The sequence below is a fragment of the Bombina bombina genome, chromosome 5, assembly GCF_027579735.1.
Source record: "Bombina bombina isolate aBomBom1 chromosome 5, aBomBom1.pri, whole genome shotgun sequence".
Lineage (NCBI taxonomy): Eukaryota > Metazoa > Chordata > Amphibia > Anura > Bombinatoridae > Bombina > Bombina bombina.
Window position 1 is genome coordinate 749887843 of NC_069503.1, and position 26053 is coordinate 749913895.

General features: G+C 36.9%; 1 protein-coding gene across 3 annotated transcripts in view; it reads left to right on the top strand.

Moving 5' to 3' along the window:
* The window catches only part of CARMIL1 (capping protein regulator and myosin 1 linker 1), a 668567-nt gene that overhangs the window by 14765 nt on the left and 627749 nt on the right, over positions 1-26053 (top strand). For all 3 annotated transcript variants that reach the window (XM_053714815.1, XM_053714816.1, XM_053714817.1), the window contains exon 2: positions 10692-10789. In XM_053714815.1, coding sequence (XP_053570790.1) covers positions 10692-10789 — 98 coding nt within the window. The remainder of the gene's footprint in view (positions 1-10691; positions 10790-26053) is intronic.

Below are 26053 nucleotides of genomic sequence, written 5' to 3' on the forward strand. Positions count from 1 at the left end.
TTGTATTTATGTCAAGCAAATCTCCGTTTAAGATGCTTTGTATAGTGCCTTGTTTCTGAACTCATTTCACCTATGATAGATCAAGGCTTGTTTACTAATCTACACAATATCTTTATTAAATGGAAAGCTAAAACAGGATTTGCTGCCAAATGTTAAATATTTCAGCCCAACCCAATGCACTTGTTTTTTTACTTCAATAGTATTGCAGTAGTATTGTATTTCAGATAGATAATTCCTAAAGTTACAAAAATATTTGTAGTCTGGTTTTGTGTAATGTAGTGAACTTCTGTTTGTGAACAAATTTAAGCAGTGCCTAAGGTGGACTTTCTGCATCTTTGAGTGATGTTGTTTTACAAATGTATTTATATAAAGGCCTTCATTCCAAAAAATCATATAGTACCTGTTGTTCTTCACTTTTTTTTTTCCTTCTTTTTTTTTTTTTTTCCAAAGCTATTCCAATAAATAAAGACAGCTGCCTAATAAATTTGAAAAAACAAGACAATTTTTTTTTTTTTAGAAAACATAACGTAAAAACCGCAATGTGTAAATGAACAAACAAAAAACACACAAAACTTTAGTGTATTGATGGCTTTCAAGGTTTCCTAATTGTTTTTCAGAGACCAGCCTGGAAGCAAGAGCCAAAAGTAAAACATCACAGATACTTGTGTACAAGTTTAGTAGTTTAAAAATGTGATTTGAGTTTTATAAAAAACAAAAGGTTTATTAACACATGAACTGAGCATGTGCAAGACATTTTAACATTGAGAAAAGAAAAATATGTAAACAGCTAAGAAATGCATGTTAAAACAGGCAAAAATAGAAGTCTCTGATGAAGCGCATGCACGAAACGCATCAAAGGGAGCGCCTTAATGTACTTTAAGGCCCGGATCCAATAAAACGAGCGGACATACATTTTGGCACTCATCTTTTGTTTTTTCCTCACCAAATGTATATTTTTAGAATACCGAAAAAACCTATTATAAAATGGTTATATTATTGTTTGGAATAGGGGTCTGGCCACAAGCCCCGTAGCAAACTAATTTTTTTCAACACTAATTGCTACGATGGACAGCTACTGTGCACAGCTACTGTGCACACAGTCTAGGTCAATATGTGTTGAAGTCTATATACAGTGTTTTTCAGTGATCACCTTCTAATTATAAGATTATTATGTAGTGATACAGAAAATTAACATGCAGGTCTAGTGGGAAAAGTGTCAGAACAGCTCAACACCCTGTTTGCTCCAATTGTTTTTTAATGGCCAAGCTCCACCCACTACTTGGGTTATTTAGCTATGTCACTGTTATTATATTAGTCAAAATTACATTACTTGCCATATGTTTTGTTATCCCTTCCCTGCTCACATCAAGTATGTATGTATAAAATCAGGTTTAGGATTCTCAAATTTGCACTGTGCATATCCAGTTCTCTAAACTAGAATATCCATGGAACAGAAAAAGGAGGTGAAAACAATAATGAAAATATATTGCAAATATTTTTTACTACCCATTATTATACATTTTATAATACAGTCTCGAAAATGTGTTAATGTCGCTGTAACCACAATCAGGGCTGCTACTAGAAATTTTGGGACCCCTGACTTAACCATTGATCAGCCCCCCCCCCCCCTTTTGACATGTGCAATTTTTGACCAAGTGAATAAAACGTATGTGCACTTTATTCATTTCATATAACATTATATGCAGTATAACATTTCATGCAGAGTATAACATTTCATGCAGATGTAAAAATCTTAGATAAAATACCTCCTTGCATCTGGAAAGTCCTTGCATAAAGGGCAGTGAACTGCAATGTAATTAAATATATATATATAAACAAACAACTCATATCTGCCAAAAGGGCACCTACCATTTGTGTATTGAGGAGGAAACATTTCTGCATGGCTTTAAATATATAATTTATACAGCATTGTCAAATAATCATAAATACACTGCTGCATATTGCTAAAAAAAATATTTTTATTGACCCCTGGCCCCACCATACAACTACTACCAATCCGAAATTGCACAAAGAAATAAAAAAACATTTGCTAAATAAGTCCTACCTCCTCTGCACATGAAAGTGATCTGCCATCTGACTCAGGCACACACTGTACAAACTTAAGTGCCAAGTCTGTCTCACACTGTGCAGAGTGGTTTAGTCACCCCTGTCACCCTCTGATGGTGGCCCTGACCACAATAAATTTTGTGTTTAAAGTACTTTAGAATAATATTACTTGTGATGTACAGGGTTAAGTTTGCCACAGAAAGACCCTTCCCCCTTAATCAGTTTGTCACAGTCTAGCCACTCCAGGCAAGCCTGTGACTTAGTTTTGTGGGTGAAAGAGTTAAACACTCTCTTGTCTGTACTAGACCCAGAAAAATACCCAAACTCCTCTTTAATGCCACCCACACTAAACTGCCTCTTCTGCCACCAATTGGAAATTATTATATGTGAAATCCTAAGAAAAAACCCAGACTAACAGGTCAAAAATCCAAAAACTTTAGTAAAAATCAATCTAAAAAGCACAGTCTCATTGGTAATGTGGTTAAAATATTAGACAAAGCCAAAAATTGAACATTTGTATTATGAACAAAAAGAAGTCAAAGTGCATTGATGCAAAAAGAAACTATTTTTAAAATTAAAAATGAGAAATATGACATAACCTATAACTTTACCAAAAGAATACGCTCTGTTTCAGGGAGATTAAATAAACAATAGTCAAACAGCCTCCTATGTAGAATGACAAAAAATGTTGCTGTAATCCCATTTAAATACATTTTTTTTCCATTGTTTGTGACCGGGTCCTTTCCAGAGTGGGCAAGGAAGGTAGCCACTCCTCTCTCCTCTTTTATGGCAGGCCATAAAAAGCCCTGCAGTCCTGGCTAAAGCTATAAAATAATTTTTATTTATGTATATCCAGTACATATACCCATATACACAACCCCCTTGTGACATCATGAGGATTACTTGACACCAAACTTGACATGTCTGTAATTTTTTCACCTCAGTTTCTGCCTTGATACAGGACATTGTTTTCTGTCACTTTATGCTGTCATGTGAAACTTAGAACATATTTAGTAAAAGGGTGCCTGATTATTAAGGATATCCACAGGGAAATGCTCATATGGAGAAACAAAATAATTTAACACAGAGAGGGAAAAAATAACAACCCCTCACAACCTTAAAGGACCAGTAAATACAGTAGATTTGCATGATAAAAAGACAATGTAATATCACTTAGCCTGACCTTGAAATTAATAGACTTTTTTTTTCTGCCAGCCATCAGCCAATCACAAATGCAAATACGTATAATTCTTGCTGGGGACTCAAAAAGTGTAAATATAAAAAGATTGCACATTTTGTTAATGGAAGTAAATCAGAACATTGCTTAAAATTGCATGTTCTATCTGAAACATGAAAGTTTTTGACTTGAGTGTCTCTTTAAATCATGAGGTCTTCATGACATTCCCATTTTATATTTAAAACTTGTCATTTCATTTTGATTTTTGGCATTTTAGACCAGCTTTTGAGTAAAGTAACAGACTCCAATGACCACCAAAAGAAAAAAGAAAAACATCAAAGATTTTTCTGTTTAATTTAATGCACATAAATGTCATTATTACACACATTTAATAAAGTTCTAGTTTTATAATATGACTTTGCCATCTTGTCAAATCCATGTCCCAGAATTTAGTTTTGAGATTGTGTGATATTGTTGGCCATTGTAGACCAGCTGAAAAGGCAAACCTAAAGGTTATTATGTATGTTTAGAAATTTAAATCAATCAGGGTCAATATATATTTTTTCAATCTTGTCAAAGTGCATACAAATATAACAACGATCACATTTATAGTTGTATTCCATGTATCTCCATAACCTTTCCTGATATATATATATATATATATATATATATATATATATATATATATATATATATATATATATATATATATATATACACATACACACACACACAATATAAAAAGTCTACACACCCCTGTTAAAATGTCAGGTTTCTGTGATGTAAAAAAATTAGACAAAGATAAATCATTTCAGAACTTTTTCCACCTTTAATGTGACCTATAAACTACACAACTCAATTGAAAAACAAACTGAAATCTTTGAGGTGGAGGGAAGTAAACAAAAAAAAAAAACTAAAATAATGTGGTTGCATAAGTGTTGTTTATAACTGGGGATGTAGCTGTGTTCAGAATTAAGCAATCACATTCAAAACCATGTTAAATAAGAGAGTCATCACACACCTGCCATAATTTAAAGTGCCTCTGATTTACCCTGAATAAAGTTCAGCTGTTTTAGTAGGTCTTTCCTGACATTTTCTTAGTCGCGTCCTACACAAAAGCCATGGTCCGTAGAGAGCTTCCAAAGCATCAGAGGGATCTCATTGTTAAAAGGTATCAGTCAGGAGAAGGGTACAAAAGAATTTCCAAGGCATTAGATATACCATGGAACATAGTGAAGACAGTCATCATCAAGTTGAGGAAATATGGCACAACAATGTCATTACCAAGAACTGGATGTCCCTCCAAAATTCATGAAAAGACGAGAAGAAAACTGGTCTGGGAGGCTACCAAGAGGCCTACAGCAACATTAAATGAGCTGCAGGAATATCTGGCAAGTACTGGCTGTGTGGTACATGTGACAACAATCTCCAGTATTCTTCATATGTTTGGGCTTTGGCGTAGACGGCAAGGCGGAAGCCAAGCCCAGCTAAATTTAGCAAAAACACATCTGAAGTCTCCCAAAAGCATGTGAGAAAAGGTGTTATGGTCTGATGAAACCAAGGTTGAACTTTTTGGCAATAATTCCAAAAGATATGTTTGGCACAAAAATACTGCATATCACCAAAAGAACACCATACCCACAGTGAAGCATGGTAGTGGCAGCATCATGCTTTGGGGCTGTTTTTCTTCAGCTGGAACTGGGGCCTTATTCAAGGTAGAGGGAATTATGAACAGTTCCAAATACCAGTCAATATTGGCACAAAACCTTCAGGCTTCTGCTAGAAAGCTGAACATGAAGAGGAACTTAGTAAACATTTTGAAATTGTAAAATAATTATGATTTGTTTTGTATATTAAAATATTATTTTATTTCCAAATTGGTAAAGACAAAGTCCTTGTATTAGCACATAGCCTTATAGATTCTACAGATTAATTTAGTTTGACACATCTCAGCAATGTGTGGTGTACTCATAGACTCTGTATACTTTCATTACTTATTTTGCTCCCTTTTCATGACATTAGTTTGAAAATTGTGGATTTCTCCAGTCCTCAAAACTGAAAGAGAGCAATAGAGACTGCAGAAGCATAACTTTGTCACATTACCTGTTTCTAAATGGCAGTTTATCATTTCTGCTGAAGCCAAATAATTTAGATTGACAGTGTAAAGCACTTTGATTTTGAGACTTTAGTCCAGATTGGCTGCTCCAAATAAAGAAAGAAGTGGGAGGTGTTATGCCATCAAAAAACAATTGCAGCAACCAAGATGTTAATCTGTTCTAATAACCTTCAGACTCTGCTTATGTTAATCTTGGGGATGGCCTTTGTAACCGTTTCCTAATAAATTGTGCTCTTATTTTCTATAATTTATTATATAACGAATACATTGTAACAGTGTTCTTGAGGTATATTTGCCTTTGTATAGATATCTTATAACTGATTGATGATGATAATAATTTATTTATATCTTTAAGTGTGTGGTAACTTGCCAGTTACTTATTTTTCATGCGTTAAGTTACTAGCAGAAGCTTTATTTACTTGTTTGTTTTTCATTCTTGTGCAGGGTTTTTGTATGTTAGAAATATTTAATACATTGTCTAATTATGACTACATAAGGAACATTCTCTATAGTTCCAGAATAATATGCAAATCCACTCTGCAAGATATACAAGGTGCTATGCTTAGCTACTATTAAATCTGATGTGATCTTATTTTTTCCCCCTTCTTCCAATAGCTCCACCCCCAAATTTTCTATAACTTTTGATAATTCCATCATTACCCCTACCCCGCATGCCCAATGTCTCGGGGGTCACACTTGACTCAGACCTTTCCTTCACTCCTCGCATTCAGTCCTTGGCTAAAGCCTGCCGCTTCCACTTTAAAAACATCTCTAAAATTAGACATTTCCTTACACAAAACACAACTAAGATTTTAATCCACTTGGGCCCTGCAAGGTTTGGATTGGTTTGTATGCACCATGTATACATTTTCCTGTCAGTCAAGTGCATTCACTGAGGGTTTGCACCTATTAGAGGCCCGAGGGCCAGATTATGAGTGGAGCGCTAATTATCGCTCCCACGCTTATATTACATGAATTTTTTTTTTAATGTAGTTATTAAAAATTATTAAACATAGCGTAAAAAATTTATATATATACACACAGACACACACTATGGATTATTTGCAATAATACATATTACAGAATGTTTAATTTTTAATAATTTATATTACTTTTTTTAAATATTTATATGTAATATTTCAATAGCGCGCCATAAGGATACTAAGTTCTCATTTGCGCTAACCCAACCACGTTAAGATCTTAACTGAGAAACGCAATGCGCAAAAAGCATATCTTGCATTCTTATGTTCTTCACATAGAAAATAATGTATTTTTTATTATGAACTCTCTCTCTTTCTCTCTCTTTCTCTTTCTCTCTCTCTCTCTCTCTCTCTCTCTCTCTCTCTCTCTCTCTTTCTCTCTCTCTCTTTCTCTCTCTCTCTCTCTCTCTCTCTCTCTCTCTTTCTCTCTCTCTCTTTCTCTCTCTCTCTTTTTTTTCTCTCTTTTTTTTCTCTCTTTTTTTTTCTCTCTTTTTTTCTCTCTCTTTTTTCTCTCTCTTTTTTTCTCTCTTTTTTTCTCTCTTTTTTTTCTCTCTCTTTTTTTTCTCTTTTTTTCTCTCTTTTTTTTCTCTCTCTTTTTTTTTCTCTCTCTTTTTTTTTCTCTCTTTTTTTTTCTCTCTCTTTTTTTCTCTCTCTCTTTTTTTCTCTCTTTCTTTTTTTCTCTCTTTCTTTTTTTCTCTCTTTCTTTTTTTTTCCTCTCTCTTTCTTTTTTTCTCTCTCTCTTTCTCAATGTAACAGTTAACCAAATAACCATAGCTCTGAAGTAGCTATAATCCGCAAGGTAAATAAACTACAAGCAACGTACCTGTTTTCTTGCCAAATGAGCATTTAGAAATTTTGGCAATTTAGGATACATTCTGACCTAATCATGGGCAAAACTGACTCCCTGTTATCTAGTATATTCTTCTTATAGTAAACCAGCTCATGTCACTCCAGAAGTTTTATGACTTCAGGCTAGATAAACCTTCCTGCAGAGTCCCCATCCTCTTTTTAGGGTTTTGACATGAAGTAATGAACACTGCACAAATGTGTAAAAAGATAAAAGCTAAATATATTTAAAATGATAAATAATACATATTGCAGTGATCTCTATTAAGTAGAAGACAGAATATGAGGCTACCTAGATTTAGACTCCAACAATGGATACCAAGAGAACAGCAAATGTGATGATAAAAGTAAATTGGAAAGTTGGTTAAAATTGCATTATGAAAGTTGAATTATGACTTCACTGTCCCTTTAATAATATACCAAACATGAATCTACAAATTTCAAAAACAAAATACTTTACAGAGCTATCTCTAATGTAATTAGAATCATACAACCCATTTAAGGGCTAGATTACAAGTGGAGCACTAACTTATTTGAGCGCCCAAACAAGGGGTGCGATAAATAACAAGTGCGATAAATAACAAGTGGCTGGTTATTGCTACTATGAGCTTGTGGTAGCAATTGTCTCTTAGAAAATTAACCAGAGATCAGATGTCTGGTTAATTTTCTAAATGTCCCCAAATTTAGGACTCTTGCAGTTTTTTATAATAAAATTACAAAAAAAAAAACAATTACACAAAGCAGTATTTAAGGGTTAAAAGTAGAGGATGTAGGGTGTTAGAAGCAAAACAGCACTAAAAAGTGCCTTTACATTGCGGTCTATGGGGAACTGTGTGTTCCCTGTAAATATATATGTATATGATTATATATTTATGTGTATATACACATATAAACACATAAATAAATATATATGTATATAAACATATACATATATATTTAACATTTGCTGCCCATCGCTGCTTGACTTACCCCCTTTGCTGCGCTAGGTTCCCTGCCGTGTCTCACAGCATGAAAACAAGGCTACCATTTGAGCCTATGGAAGCGCGCTCTCATGAGCTTAATTGTTCCATGCAATGTGAATGCGAGGTTGCGTTGGCATTGCGGCCAATTTGTAATTGCTAAGTGCAGCGCAAATATGGCTTTCACAAAAGCTTTATTTTGCGCTCCACTTGTTATCTTGCTCTAACTCTTGTCTCATTGAAGCTTTGTTTACAATGTTTATTGTTAAAATAGTTTCTTTACAAAATAGCTTATAGAAACAAATATAAACAAAACATAGGTAACACCGAAACTGTAAATATGTTTAGGAATTTATATTTAAAAGATCAAATGTGCTGCTCGGCTTCTTAAATCTTCTTTTTATTTTCTTTTTTTACTTTTTTTTTTCTTTTTTTCTAATTTGCTTCAATGACTCTTCTCCAATTTTATCCTAATTTTTTTGTGGGGTTTGATAGTATTCTGATTATGAAAAGCATACATAGAGTAATATAACTAGTTTTATATACACAACCAATTCTATGTGCTAAACTATGGCATAAGATGGTCAATAATAAAGGCAGTGTGTATTATAAGATGTGTGTATTATAAGATATATTATTTATAGTAGTATGTAGTTTGCCCACAACCACATAATAATGCCACATTACAGAGGTGGGTTTTGAGTTAGTGAGGCCTTAGGCAAGGCTCAAATATGAGGCCCCTCGACACAAAACAAAATGCAAACATCAACCAAATAAATCTAAATATGAATTGCTCTAAATTTCATTTAAATCTGTCCCTAGATGCAATAAAGTTCATCCAAACCCTTCCTGTGGGTTTTGGCTAATATTCAATCTGAATTCGTTCCCAAAGTCGCTCCCAAATCAGTCTCTTGTATCAGTGTCTCCGCTAGACCATAAAATCTGTCTGCGCAACAATTAAGCTCAAGCCTAAATATCAATCTTTCTTGAGGTAAAGGTAGAGGACCTCATCTTCTACTACCTATTCCTACATTTTGTTTTTAATCCTCCTTTACGTCTATCTGGTTCTTTTGTTCTACATTGATGACATTACAATAATTTGGAAGGAGTTAGTCTGTTTAAATAATATTTACCTCAGGGTCAATTTTTCAGAATAAGAAAATACTGCTCTAAAGGGGAAGACTTTAGAACTATGCCAGAATAATACATTGATGTTGACATACTAGGCTAGGCTATTTTTTATTTATTTTATTCAACTCCGAGAACAGATCAGAATGGCTCCTGGCACAGAAGCTGCTCTGTAAGTTCTATGCACACAAAAAATCTAACCCCTGGCCCTAAACACTCAAATCAGCTAGATACCCAAAATAGACCTCAGATAAAACCCTAAACTTCCAACCCTTTTGTATGTCCAGTACCCACATCAAACCCTTGTCCTGCACTTACTCCTTGAGCTCCATGCTTAAATCAGACAGATCTGCCCACTCAGAGTGAGAGCGTTAAAAGGAAAAGGTTATTTTATTATCAGCATTACAGACCGGAGTATCCACAGAGCTCCCTCAAACGGTCTATCCCATGCTCCCTGCATGTGACTAGATCTCATATCCTTAGGTTCTTCAATTGATCAGGCTAGTCTCCTTCTCTCAATTACACCTGCATATGTCTACCTACTGTGTGTGATTCACACACCACACCATATCTGCCCTACATGGAACTCCTGTTTTGAGACGGTTAGGAGACAACAGTAGAGGCATTTAGACATAAAGGATAGGAGAATGTGCATTATAACTCCTCGGCTACACCTCTCCTCTTGCAGCACTGCATTTTGGAACATGTAGTCATTCAGTACTGGCAGAATGTCAAGGACAGAGCTCACAGCACTTCCTATGCTACTATGTCAACTAGCCAACTGTTTTTTTTTTTCATGCATCTACATGCCATGCGCATGCTGCACATAAAAAAACCAAAAACCTAATTTGCAGATAGACACACTGTGAGACCCCTGTTTAAGCGAGGCCTTAGGTGATAGCCTATTCTGGCCTAATGGTAGAGCCGCCTATGCTATAACTGAGTTATAATAAATACCTAACAATAAAACAAAGTTGAGCAGATAGTTACATAAAGTTAAATGGACAGTCAAGTCAAAAGAATGTATTATTTAAAAAGATAGATAATCCCTTTATAACCCATTTCCCAGTTTTGCACAGCCAACGTGGTTATAGTAATATACTTTTAACTTCTGTGATTACCTTGTATCTAAGCCTCTTTTGAAAAAAAAAAATATATATATATATATATATATATATATATATATATATATATCTCAAAACACGCAATCACTTAATTCAGAAGGATCTTAAAATCTAGGTGTATTGTTTTTTGTCTGTTTTGATCTCTAAAGGTATTCTGATTTTGAAAAGTTTTTTTTTTATTTGATAATTTGTTACTATGTAATTCCCCCCCCCCCCCCCACTCCCTATAAATATATTTAAAAATTTTTTTAGTTTTTTTGCCTTTGTTGTGATAATTTTTCATTATATTTTCAGAGAGCATTCGAGATGTTATTGGAAGAAAAATTAAGATTGCTGTGCGAAAGAAGGTAAAACTTGAGTTCAAGGGCGATAAAGTTGAAAACAAAGTTCTGGTAAGTAACTATCTTTTTTGCACTCTAATTAGTAATTTATGGAATTAAAAATCCAGGAATGCTTAATACTAATATTTTAACTCTCATGGTTTGTATTTTTTAAATATGTGTTTGTTTTTCCATTAATATTCCATAAATTTATTGAATGAAATGCTTATTAACCCTTTGAGTGCTAAGCACTTTCCCACCAAGATTTTTTTAATGTTTTTATTATTATTATTTTAAACTATTTTTTTAGATTTTTTTCAGACCCCCAAGACAGGCTTCTAAGCAGCATGCCCCCTGCTCCTATACTTAACATTGTTAAGTATAAATAAAGTTGCGCTGTGACGTCATCACGTTATTGCGTGTGACGTCATCACGCAAAACGGGAAGCCCCGGCGATGCTTGTCACTCTACAGGCACGATCGCCGGGGTAGGACGGGTGGGAGCCCCCAGATCTCCTTCAAGGTGGGAGAGTGCTAGCGACGGCTCTGAGCCGTCACAGAGTTTCCCACTCTGGTGCTAATGACGGCTCAGAGCCGTCATTAGCACTCAAAGGGTTAAACTAGTTTTAAACCAGTGAAACAATATAAATTATTTTAATTCTAATGTTAACCATTAAACGTTTTCTTTTTCTACCGGTTTGATTAATTTGCCAAACAAATAGTCTGCCTTGTTTTCTTTTACTTTAATAAGCAGCATATAGAACTGCAATGGAGGATTTAATTTTTAAGCAAAGACTGGTGAGTACTAGCTAGGAGAGCCAATATATGATAACTAGAAACTAAATAAAAATGATACACATTTTTTTATATTTTGACCATATCCTAGCTAAATAATAACCAGTATACTTTACTTACATCTCTATTCTGTGATAGACAATCACTAAGAAGTAGATTTCAGGAAGGGGGAGAAACCTTTTAAGGTAGTTTAAGGCAAGGCTCAACATACCCAGGAGCCAGGGAGCCACTGGCCCCTAGTTATTTTACCTAACTTTTTGGTTTATTTTTGGTTTATTCTTCATATATCTATATACAAATACAAATACCACTGCCTGGCTCCTAAAAGTATGTTTGGTTCTTAACTATAAAACAGATGTGTCAATCCTCTTAGAGAATAGAGGGTTATAAGTATTATGTTGGATATAAAATGTGGTATAGAAATTTCTGTATTTTGGATTTTTTTTTTTAACCATGTTCTACCCACATAATCTAAATGGTTTCTTTCTCTTAAAGCTGTTTTGTTGAGTAATTAAAGATAGAATTTGCTAACTCAAGAGACTGATGCTCTGATGATGTTTTTGATGCGTAGGTTGGTACTTAAAGGAACAGTCTATTCCAGAATAGTTATTGTTTGAAAAGATAGATAATCCCTTTATTACACATTCACCAGTTTTGCATAACAATATATACTTTTTACTGCTGCAATTACCTTGTATCTTTGCTATTGCAGTCTTCCCCCTTATTTCAGCTCTTTTGACATACAACAAATTTTAGCCAAATAGTGCTGAATCATAAATAACTCCATACAAATAAGCACAATGTTATCTATATGGCCCACATTAGCTAGCACTGTCTAGCTATGAAAACCTGTCAAAATGCAGTGAGATAAGAGGCAGCCTTTGAGGACTTAGAAATTAGCATATGAGCCTACCTCGGTTTAGCTTTTAACAAAGAATACCAAGAGAATAAAGCAAATTTTGGCAAGTTGTTTAAAATTGGTACATTGTGGCATAGGAGGTATGTTACGATTACCAGTGGAGAGTATAGAAATGTATAAGTCTCCAGCGCCAATGAGTGATACTACTTTAGCTCCTATATGCAAGATCTCTTGACCAGATCTTATAAAATGACAGATAATTGTGGCTAAAAGGAGCGCTGAGAAAACCTAATATAGGAGTCTCTGCCTCTACCCAGCAGAGACTCCTATATTAGGTTTTCTCAGCGCTCCTTTTAGCCACAATTATATGTTACGATTACCAAACACACAGGGACTGACCATTTAAGTGTCCAGTATCGTTGTGAAGATTTTACTGGACAGCCTGCTAAAATACTGGACTGCCCAGTTGAATACTGGCCACCTAGCAACCCTACTGAGAAATCTTTCTTTCTATCTTATCTTTCTATCTCTCTAATCTCTCTAATCTCTATCTCTTTCATATTTTATCTGTTGGGCATTCCATGGGCGTGCATAAAACTTTCTCTCAAATCCCTACATCTCTAAAGATTTTTTTCTTGCAAATAAAAAAGTGGCGAGGTTTTGGCAAAATACTTAATTCCCTAATAGAAAACACATGCATTTGAAAATAGAGGCGATTGTAAGATGCTATGTGCATAAAACATAGTAATGTGATTTGTTTTGGCTGCAGGATTTATTTTTTTTAAGTATGCCCCCTACTCACTGCTAACTTTAACCTTCCCTTCACAGTAAAGTTTCCCTTTCCAGTGAGTTCCATTAATTTCAATAGGAGACATCTCACCACTCGCAGGGACTTCCCTTTTTTAAGATAATTCCATCAGGGCAGGCCCTGCAAGGGTCGGCATGAAAAAAACACTTCTGATCTGGTGTGGTTTAGATAATTGATCCCAAAATGTTAGAAATCCTGTGTCTTGTTACTTCTGTCACCAGCTACAATCTCAAGGTTCTTTGATGTGTTATTTCTGCAATCATAAAGTGGTACACCCTACATGTACGTACCTGTCCCCCAAAGTTTATGCCGTGTGCATCAATTAATGGATTTGGATGTAAAAAAAAATTGTGTTACCATTATAGATTATTTTTTTTTATTCCCAGCATTACAAATGACTGATTCCCCCTCAGCAAAATCAGCAGCACATCACTGGTGTACAGTACACAGCATGCAGCTCAAACTACGTTGATAGTGTGTGCATGTTCAACTTAATCATGATCAGACAAATCACGTAGCACTAATACATGCATCCCAAAGTGCAGAGCATGTTAGCTCTGAATATAACCGTTAATGGCCTTTCGCAGCTACATACTGGAAATTGATTTAAACAGAAAAACAAACCACAGAAGATGAATAATAATATATCACTATGAATACAGTTTGCAGGATAGTTTTAAATAAATAATAATACTTCTTGATTGCTGGAAATTGGTGAGTATTTGTAGATATTCTATACAATTATATACAGTACATATTTAGTATTTGCTCTGATTTAATAAATAAATCCAAACACAATTGCTATTTTAAGTCTTTTGAAAACAATGTCAGAATGCAAATAGCACAAACAGGGAATCCGGTTTAAGGGAAATTAAAGTCAAAGATAAACTTTCATGATACAGGTAGAGCAAGCAGTTTTAAGAGCCTTTCTAATTTACTTCCATTATCAAATTTTGCAGTACAGTAGGCAGCAAGCATTCCAGTAGGTAGAGTTCTCCTGGCATCAGACTTCCAAATAGTGGAGCGGGATTCATCACTCCAGAAAACACATTTCCACTACTCCAGAGTCCAGTGCTGGTATTTTACACCATTCCAGCCATCACTTAGCATTGTGCCTGTTAATGTGAGGCTTGTATACAGTTGTTCAGTTATGGAAACCCATTTCATGAAGATCCTGACGTAAGTCCTTGTGCTGATGCTGCTTACACAGGCAGTTTGGGACTGTCTAGTGAGTGAAACAACAAAGGATAGGTCATTTTTACATGCTGCATGCTTTAGCACTCAGTGGCCCTGCTCTGTGGGGTTGCGTGTAATGCCTCTTAGTGGTAGGGCTGTTGTTGCCCCTAGATGCTTCCACTTCACAATAATGGCACTTACCGTTGACCAGGGCAGCTCTAGAAGGGCAGAAATTTCACAAACTGACTTGCAGATAAACGTGGAATCTTATTAGAGTGCCACATTTAAACCATTGTGTTGCTACCATTAGTGTATGGAGAATTTATGGCTATTTGCTGAATTTTATGCATCTAGTAATGGGTGTGGTGGAAACAGCCACAAAGGTGGGTGGGGGGCAACTCCATATTAATGCCTATGGTTATGACATGAGATGTTCAACAATCTCATATAGGTGTGATTGTCAGGTGTCCACATATTTTTGGCCATATAGCGTCTCTGTCTATCTATCTCTCGTGAATGCCCAAAATTAACTTGTTGAGCACTACATTAAATTAACCGTCATTTGCATTATTTTAATGAAGCCCTTCCTTGGTAATAAGGCAAAAGAAAATGAACAAATAATCACATTTCTCTTGACCAAAATGTTCCACTGTTCAAGTCTGAAAATATATAAATGAAGCTCTAATATAGAGTAGAGTTCTTATTGACTTCAGGCAATGCATAGCTATCATTCCTCTTTTTGGCCATAAAGAATGAACTGGCAGTCAAAAATTTAGCTAGGTAGGATCAGACTGATATATTTCAGAAAAGTTATCCTCTATGAAAAGCACAATTGGCTTCTCCTAGGTGGTAATTCACCATAGAACAAGCTACTGAGCTGTTCATTCTTGGTATAGCGCTTCTCTATCTGTATGCATTGCTGCTCCTAAGCCTACTTATGAATGCTTTTCATCAAAATATAACAATAACATTTTAATTTTGACTTTGCTGTCCCTTTAAGAGCCAGCCATTAAAAGATATTAAATGAATACAATAGATGTACAGTTCATTAATAAAAGGTTGATGTATATTTAATGTAAAGTGAAATTGTGTTAACAAATACTATGTGGCTCCCAGAATTAGTCCTGTGCTGGTAGACTTTTTAATAAGGATAAGAATCCTAAGGTGGTGATCATGTTTATTTTTGCCTTATCTTACTCATAATCTATTTGCATGTGTGTGGCTGTGTGTATGAGTTCATGTGAGGTAGGGCCTTTCCAAAGAACACCTTTTTATTTTTTCTGGGGCTGTACAAATGATGGAACACATTCTTAGTTTTGCTTATTTCATGGGGGCATCCGGCTTTAATTATATGTACTACAACTTTTACAGCATGACTACTCAAAATCTTTACAACAAAAGTGATGCTAAAATAGATTTAAAAATTTTTTTTCCCACAACTACTACACAATGATGGTTACTGTGTATAATTACATTTATGTTGATAGTATTTACAGAAATAATTTTCACAGCTGTACTATAACAACTTTTTGTTTGTTTTTTAACATGTTCATCTCTGTTTTTATGTCCTTCAGGCAAGGCCAGCATGAGATTTAAGTCCTTGAGTAAACAGTACATGCAAGCCTGAACAAAGTATGCATTCCACTACTTGATACAGCGAATAAGAGAGAGACAAATGAGCAATCACTGTAATATATATGATAAAATGCCTCAGCTGTAGGGACTGTTTAGAATAACTTGTTACTATTCCCTGCTTGGAACAGATAATGGATTTTGACCTAATACTTCTGTCCTCTATTTTAGTAACACTCCCTCCAGCACTGAACAGGTTAAGTTATGTTCTTTAGGTCTGAAATTGAACCTCTGTTAGTAAGAATAATGGTGTGACAAATGATCTGTATCGATTGGAAGGCTAGGTTTGTCCAGGAAGATATGAATGCAGTCACTATAATGCTATTGTCTGTCTGATGTACATTTTGAAATTGATAAGGATTTTCCTTGTAGCTGATATTGGAATAAAAAAAAAAAAAAACACTTTCACATAGCATCATACTATTCACTAATATCAAAAGTGGCATTTGAACACCTTAAAGAGATAGAAAGGTAAAAATTTAAAGTTGCACAGGTACATTTAAATGTTAAATAGAAGCATGTTTACAGTATACTTCCATTAGAAAAAATGCTTCTAGTAAAAGTTATTACTGTTTATCAAAAGCATATGCACATATGCTATGAGTACCCCGTACACAGTATTTAAAACCTCACACCTTCTCAGAGATAGAGCAGTAGCTTGTATGATGTATATTAAAGGGAAACTAACCCCACATTTTATTCTTTCATGATTCAGATAGAGCATGCACTTTTAAGCAATGTTCTAATTTACTACTCTTAACAATTTTTCTTCATTCTCTTGCTATCTGTATTTTAAAAGCAGGAATTTAAAGCTTAGGAGCCAGCCCATTTTAGGTTCAGCACCCTGGATAAAGCTTGCTTATTGGTTGTTAAGCAAGCATAACCCAGGTTCTGAACCAAAAATGGACCTGCTCTTAAGCTTTACATTCCTGCAAGAGAACGAAGAAAATTTTGATAATAGGAGTTAAATAAAAAGTTGCTTAAAATGGCATGCTCTATCTGAATCATTAAAGAAAACATGTGGGTTTAGTGTCCCTTTTTAAGTCTTTGTTGATGTAATACATATTACCGCCAGTTCTCTGAGCAGACATGGTGTTTAATTCCTGGTAGATTACACGTGGCGCACTGCCCGCGTTAACTTGTGCACGTATTACAAGTTAAAAGTAAATGCGACCTCAAACACAAATTAAATTTGTGCTTGTCTGGTTAGTGCCACTGAAGATCTTGCGTAAAGGGTTATGGTTTAAAAAAAGTTACATTAAACTCAACATTATGACATTAAAATAGTGTTTCACTCATATATAATGTCTAATAAAAATTATTAATATATATATATATATATATATGTTCACAGTAGAGCGCACTCCCACCTTCAAGATCAACTATCAGGGTGCAGGCAAGCAAGACTACAGTTCCAAAGAAGCATGCACTCGCTGGATTTGTGCAAAAAGTGCTTTATTGGCACATAGGAAAATCAGTGACGTTTCAGGGATTAATCACCCCTTTATCAGACTAAGTGATCTGATGGAACTCTTGCCTCTTTGGAACTGTGTGTATGTATGTATTTATGTGTGTATATATATTATATTATTATTATTATTATTATGTATTTGTAGAGCGCCAACAGGTTCCGCAGTGCTATGAACATGGGTGGTATATAAAAAAAACGATTACAGGAATCAAATGGGGAGAGAGGGTCCTGCCGAGGGTTGCACTGTTGTAGTCGGCTCTTATGAAGGTGAACTACAAACAGCTGGGCTCATAGGCTTACATGCTATGGGGTTTTAGGGGATAGCAGTGGAGATAGGAAGGTTAGTGTAGGTTGTAACCGTCCCTGAATAGTAGAGTCTTCAGGGAGCACTTGAAGCTTTTAAAACTAGAGGAGATTCTTGTGGAGCGAGGCAGAGCGTTCCATAAGATGGGAGCCGGCCTTGAGAAATCTTGTAGATGGGAATGTGTGGAGGTAACAAGAGAGGAGAAGAGTAGGAGATCATGAGCGGAGTGAAGGGGACGGGAGGGAGAGTATCTGGAGACAAGGTCTGAGATGTAGGGGGAGCAGTGCAATTGAGGGCTTTGTGTGTCAGAGTGAGAATTTTGTGTTTAATCCTGGAGGCAAGAGGAAGCCAGTGAAGGGATTGGCAGAGAGGTGCGGCAGATGAAGAGCGTCGTGCAAGGAAGATGAGCCTCGCAGAGGCATTCATTATGGATTGTAAAGTAGCTAGGCGGCAGCTAGGGAGTCCAGAGAGGATAGAGGTGCAGTAGTCGAAGCGGGAAAGGATGAGAGAGTGAATTAAAATCTTTGTGTCTTGTGTAAGGAAATGTCTAATTTTAGCGATGTTTTTAAGGTGGAAGCGGCAGGCTTTAGCCAAGGACTGAATGTGAGGAGTGAAAGAAAGATCTGAGTCAAGTGTGACCCCAAGACATCGGGCATGTGAGGTTGTGGTAATGATGGAGTTGTCAACAGTTATAGAGACATGGGGGGTGGAGATTTTGGAATAAGGGGGGAAAATAAGGAGCTCAGTTTTGGAGAGATTTAGCTTGATGTAGTGAGAGGACATCCAAGATGAGATATGAGAGAGACAGTTGGTAACAGGGGTTAGCAAGGAAGGAGATAGTTCTGGTGCAGAGAGGTAGATTTGGGTATCGTCGGCATACAAATGATAATGAAACCCGTGGGACTTTATTAAGGAACCTAGTGAGGACGTTTAGATTGAGAAGAGAAGGGGACAGAGCCTTGTGGTACCCCAACAGAAAGAATCAACGGGGCAGAGGATACCCCAGAGAAGGCTACACTAAAGGTACGGTTAGACAGATAGGAAGTGAGTTAAGAGAGAAGGGTTGGAGGGTATAGAGCAAAAGAGGGTGGTCGACAGTATAAAAGCCTGCAGACAGATCAAGGAGGATAAGTAGAGAGAAGTGGCCTTTTGATTTTGCTGTAAGTAACCTTAACAATTGCTGTCTTGTTGAGTGAAGGGGGCGAAATCCAGATTGCAGTGGGTCAAGGAGGGAGTTTAATGTAAGGAAATGGGATAAATGTGCATATACTAGCTTTTCAAGAAGCTTTGAGGCAAGAGGTAGTAGGGAAATAGGGCGGTAGTTGGATGGCGAGTTTGGATCGAGAGAAGGTTTTTTGAGGATAGGTGTGACTAATGCAGTTTTAAAGGGACACTGAACCCAATTTTTTTCTTTCGTTATTCAGATAGAGCATGCAATTTTAAGCAACTTTCTAATTTACTCCTATTATCAATTTTTCTTCGTTCTCTTGCTATCTTTATTTTAAAAAGAAGGCATCTAAGCTTTTTTATTGATTCAGTACTCTGGACAGCACTTTTTTATTGGTGTATGAATTTATCCACCAATCAACAAGAACAACCCAGGTTGTTCACTAAAAATGGGCCGGCATCTAAACTTACATTTTTGCATTTCAAATAAAGATACCAAGAGAATGAAGAAAATTTGATAATAGGAGTAAATTAGAAAGTTGCTTAAAATGTCATGCTCTAACTGAATCACAAAAGAAAAAATTTGGGTTCAGTGTCCCTTTAAGAGATGTAGGAGCTATACCAGTGCTAAGGGAGAGGTTGAAAATGTGTGTGAGTATAGGGGTAAGGGTAGAAGAAAGGGAGGGGAGTAGTTGTGAGGGGATGGGGTCAAGGAGACAGGTAGTGAGGTGAGAGGATAGTATAAGGGCAGAAACATCATCCTCTGTAACAGGGGCAAAAGAGCTAAATTTATGGCTTTGTGGGTTTTGGATGATTGTGAGCTTTTGAGGGGGTTGGAGACCGGTAGTATGTTGAGAGCTGATTTCATTTCTGATGGAGTTGATTTTGTTGTTTAAGTAGCTGGGAAAATCTTGGGCTGAGAGAAAAGTTGTGGTGGGAGATGGGGGTGGGCGTAGAAGAGTATTGAAGAGGTAGCGAGCTATTGTTCATCTAATGACTTGATTCTTCTGTGAAGTTTAGTGTGAGGGGTAGAAGGAGGGAGAGTTTTAGGGAGGGAGGTGATGGTCAGAAAGAGGAAAAGGTGAGTTTGTGAAGTTTGAAATAGTGCATCGATAACTGAAAATCAGATCAAGGGAGTGACCATCTTTGTGAGTGGGAGAGTCAGTCCATTGTGACAGGCCGAAAGAGGCAGTGAGTTGCAAAAGTTGTTTTGCAGAGGGATTATCAACAGGGAGGTTGAAGTCACCGAGAATGAGGGCAGGGGTATCCGAGGAAAGGAAGTAAGGTAGCCAGGTGGCAAAGTGATCTAGAAATAGAGTTGCGGAGCCAGGGGGGCAGTATATGACTGCAACGCGTATAGAGAGGGGAGATAATAAGCGAATCATGTGTGTTTCGAATGAAAAAAGGGATGAGAAGGGATGTATTTGTTGAAAGGTGCAACGAGAGGAAAGTAAAATGCCAACACCACCTCCTTGTCTATTGTCAGACCTAGGAGTGTGGCTGAAGTGGAGACCTCCATGTGACAGTGTAGCAGAGCAAGCAGTGTCTGAAGGAGAGAGCCAGGTTTCTGTGAGAGCTAGAAAATTTAGAGAGTGGGAGATAAAGAGGTCATGGATAAAAGTGAGTTTGTTGCAAACAGAGTGAGAGTTCCATAGTGCACAAGTGAAGGGGGTGGTGGCTTTAGATGCAAAGGAAATAAGATTAAGGTTACCAGAATTTTGTTTTTGAAGTCTATTGAAGGGCACACATGGGTGTGCAGGGCAGGGACATTGTGGGTGACCAGGATTAGGGGAGATGTTGCCAGCAGCTAGTATGAGCAAGAGGGAGAGTGAGATGAGAGTGAGATTTGCAGTAGTGAGACTGTTTTTGTGATGAGTTGCAAGGGAGAGAGAGAGTCTTTAGGAATGTGTGAAGTTCATGAATACAAAAGTAAGGTGAGGTTGAGAGAGATGGGCTAATGAGCAATGCAGGTGGTGAGAGGTAAAGAGTAATTGAGTAAAGTAGTTTGTTGAACAGACAAAAGGTGGCAAAAAGGGATATAAAGATATTGTCAATTTTTTACAAAATAGACAGTGTATAAAACTCAGTATTAAAACAGAACTTGCCTTATCCCTTGCCCAATCCTTGTTGAATTATTGTATAATTTGTTGTGCCTCATTTATAAATGTTCACTTAAGAAATGTGAACAGATGATCTTACACTATTGCTATCTAACCAACATTGCTAGCCCCTGCATTGCTTTCCTCATAGCAGTGTTAAATTTATAGGCCAGAGCATTCAACTGAATGCAATAAATTAGGTAATGACCTGATCAAAGACAGTCAAAAGGCCAATTGGGAAAATTTGATTCAGGGTGAGATAAGTTAAAAATAACAGACAATAGAATTTGGGGGAGGCTGTGGTTAAACCATTATTGAAATTATAAATTTAGGAATTAAAACAAGTATTTGCACGGTTTGAACATCACATAGATAAAGGCAAGATATCAGCAGGGTAAAACATAATTAAGTATGCAGACAGATGTAAAAAGAGAGGCTGGCAATACAGATGACACAAAAACAGGGAAATTGGCAGGATTTGAATGCATGGATCAATTCACATACCTAAGAGAGACTTGTAGTACAAATGACTAAAAAAACAGGGAAATTGGCAGGATTTGAATGCAGGGATCAATTCACATACCAAAGAGAGACTTGAGGTACAAATGAGTCAAAAAACAGGGAAATTGGTAGGATTTTAATGCAGGAATCAATTCACATACCAAAGAGAGACTTGTAGTGCAAATGAGTCAAAAAACAGGGAAATTGGTAGGATTTTAATGCAGGGATCAATTCACATACCAAAGAGAGACTTGTAGTACAAATGAGTCAAAAACAGGGAAATTGGCAGGATTTGAATGCAGGGATCAATTCACAATTACTGAAAGCAGAAGAGAAAGTCCGTTAACTCAGCATTCCTTAGCAGATGTCAGTAGGCAGTTTGTTAGTTCGTAAACAGCAGTGTGGTGAGTATTGAGTATAATTCTTGTATAATTCGTTGTGCCTCAGTTATAAATGTTCACTTAAGACATGTGAACAGATGATCTTACACTATTGCTATCTAACCTACATTGCTAGCCCATATATATATATTTATATATATATATATATATATATATATATATATATATATATATATATATATATATAAATATAAATATCCTCCAAAGAGAGATAAGCACAGTCTTACATTACCACAACTGCCAGGGTGCACTTCATATAAATTGTATCCATTCCTCGTTTGCAAGAAGGCACTCACTGGTCTTTAGTAAAAAACAACTTTTAATTCATAGATTTAAAAAGCAATTACATCCATAACGTTTCAATGTCGTTATGACATCTTTGTCAAATGTTCTGCTAACATCACCAATATAGAACAAACATGTTTCCAAAGTAGAAAATCGCTGGTTTTCTACTTTGGAAACATGTTTGTTCTATATTGGTGATGTTAGCAGAACATTTGACAAAGATGTCATAACGACATCGAAACGTTATGGATGTAATTGCTTTTTAAATCTATGAATTAAAAGTTGTTTTTTACTAAAGACCAGTGAGTGTCTTCTTGCAAACGAGGAATATATATATATATATATATATATATATATATATATATATATATATATATATATATATACACACACACCACTTTATTAGATACACCTGTTCAATTGCTTGGTAACACTAATTGCTAATCAGCCAATCGCATGCCAGCAAGTCAATGCATTTAGGCATCTAGACTTGAAGAGGTGAAGACGACTTGTTAACTTTGATCGTGGCATGATTGTTGGTGCCAGACTGGCTGGTTTAAGTATTTAAAAAAACTGCTGATCTATTGGGATTTTCATACACAACCATTTCTTGGGTTTACAGAGAATGGTCCGAAAAAAAGAAAATATCCAGTGAACATCAGTTGTGTGGATGAAAATACCTTGCTGATATCAGAGGAGAATGTGCAGACTTGTTTGGGATGATAGAAAGGCAACAGTAACTCAAATAACCACTCGTTACAACGAAGGAATGCCGAATACCATCTTTGAATGCACAACACATCGAACCTTGAAGCAGATGCGCTACAGCAGCAGAAGACCACACGAGTGCCACTCCTGTCAGCTATGAACAGGAAACTGAGGCTACAATTCGCACAGGCTCACCAATCTTGTACAATAGAAGATTAAAAAACCTTGGTTGGTCTGATGAGTCTCGATTTCAGCTGCAACATTTAGATGGTAGGGTCATAATTTGGCATAAACAACATGAAAGCATGGATCCATCCTGCCTTGTATCAACAGTTCAGGCTGATGGTGTAATGGTGTTTGGGATATTTTCATGGCACACTTTGGGCCCCTTAGTACCAACTGAGCATCTTTCAAGTGCCACGGCCTACCTGAGTATTGTTGCTGACCATGTCCATCACTTTATGACTACTGTGTACCCATCTTCTGATAGCTACTTCTATAAGGATAATGCACCATGTCACAAAGCTCAAATCATCTCAAACTGATTTCTTAAACATGACAATGAGTTCACTGTACTTCAATCGCCTACACTGTCACCAGAGCTCAATCAAATAGAGCACTTAAGATTCGCATCATGGATGTGCATAATAATGGGGGTTGGTGGCACTCATTGTGTGGGCTATTTGGTGTAAATCACCAACAGTGATTGTGCAAGCAGTCACAAAATATTATAATAATATACCATAAAAAGAAAGGACTAATGCAGACTTATAACAAAAGCCAAAGTGTGACACAGGTTGCACCAAAAACATATACTTTATTTACAGCTTTATAAACTCAATTTAATCTCTCCTAATACAGAGTGTGGCTGTGTAGCTGATACATAGACAGAGGAAACACATGTCAAAATAAATAAAGATATATCTAAACAGATGTCTGTTGAATTATTTAACACCATATAGTAGACTTTAACTTCAAAAAAGACATGTCTAAAAACTTTAGGGAACAAGCTTGAAAATTATTTTCAAACATACACACACTATGCATTTGCAAATGATGTTATAAACTGGAGCACTTAAGTGCCTAGGCACGCTCCTTGCATTATCCTAAAATTAGACGGCTAAATATAATGAAAGTTAGTAAGTGTGGGGAGCACTTGGTGCAACTGCACGCTCCAATCCAGCATGGAAAAAATAATCAAACAGTTCTTGTTTATCACAGATTAAGGTTTACCAATATCTTCAGTCTCTGGGCAAATCAATCAACCGGTGCCTCTTTCCTTAGATTAGGACAAAACCGGGACCTCCTTTTTCCTCCAGATTTGGTTTATATCACTTGTACTGTGTCTTTATTATTGCAAGTGTAATCCTCTGCTGCAGTGATTTTACCTTCTCCTGCCTCTGCTTTTGAGTATTAGAACAACTCACTTGATACACAGACACCGCATGGAAGGCTTGGTTCACCTTTACCAAACAGCTCCAGCTCAAGTTAATACTACTGTGTATAATGTGACTTTATTGTCCAGTTAGAAGCAGGGATAAGCAAGGTGTCCGTAGTGCCTGCCGCCCGTCTTGTGGCGGAGAGGGAGGAGTAGGACAGATGAATGCTGGTCCTCACTCCTTAACGTACGCAGCACCAAGTTTTGTGTGGCTCGGGCCACCCGTGTGACACAGCTCAGTAGCGAGAAAGTGAGTGAAAGAGAGGGAAGAAGCAAGCTTACCTAATCAAGTAAGTAACCAACCATGATGATCATACAAGTAACATCAAGGTGGGTGTGCTTGGTCAGGAGTTGCAGAGCACCCCAGCAGCCTCTTTAAACTGACTGCTCTGACTCTCATTATTTTCAGACGGTATCATGTGTCCCACCAGCAGGAGCCACCAGGATTCTATTTAAACAGGGTTCCCAGACTCCCCCCTTTCCTAGGGGGCCCCTAGGATTGGTAGAGTCTGGGACCCCCGTTTAAATAGAATCCTGGAGGCTCCTGCTGGTGGGACACATGATATCATCTGAGAATAATTAGAGTCAGAGCAGCCAGTTTAAAGAGCCTGCTGTTCTGTTTGTACTGGGACTCCCAGTGAATGTCTTAGCAGCCAGGGGGTCTGCATGCTGAGACCACCCAGGGGAAAGTGAAGGGTTAAAACAGTCTCTCTGCATGGAATAGATCTAGGAGAGCTGGTAACAATTCTGTCCTGCTTCACCACACATACATATTTTATTTCTGCATGTTGATGGGCAGTACATGAATAGTGCTACCCATTCTGGTGTGCTGCAGGGGGGATATCCAGTGAGGGAGGGATTATAAAAAACTGCCCTGACTAGTTAATTGGTGTCTGTAATAAAGAATAGTACAGGGCAGCACTTTTCGTGTACTGCACTTCGCTGCCACTTCTGCTGGATGCTATTCCACCATGCATCCACTCAGTAAAGAGATGTTTTTTAAATTGAAATGTACCTTGGTGTCCATACCTTGGAAAATGTCCGCCACAGCCTTGGTCCTGCCTATCCCTGGTAAGAAGTATAAGTTGGGAACAAATAAAATTGCGTAATGGTTGATGTATCGTATCATGTCCCCCGCACATCGATAAATGCTGTCGGCATTTGTCATTGCACAAGCAGTTCTTATGAGCTGCTTGTGCAATTCCACCCCCTGCAGATTCGCGGACAATCGGCCGCTAGCAGGGGGTGTCAATCAGACTGATCGTATAGGATCGGGCGGATTGAAGACTGCAGCCTCAGAGGCAGTGGGTCAGTTATGGAGCAGCGGAAACAGGGGCATCAAGTTCCATTCAGAGCTTGATAATTTGCCCCCAATTTATCAACACCAACTATGAGCTTTAAAGAAGCAGTAGATTTTTTTTTTTTTTGCCAAATTTTTTTTCTCTCCCATTTTTCTGGCCCCCTATATCATGTCACAGCCATAAACCAATCACCGACTAGTATTCGTTTACCCTGCGAGCTTGTGCACATGCTCAGTAGGAGCATGTTTCCCAGAAAGTGTTTATATAAAAAGACTGTGCATAATTTAATAATGTAAGTAAATTAGAAAGTGTCTTAAAACTGCTGCTCTATCTATAAAAGTTTATTTTGACTTGAGTGTCCCTTTAACCTTATCTCACGGTCTTGCTGCAAA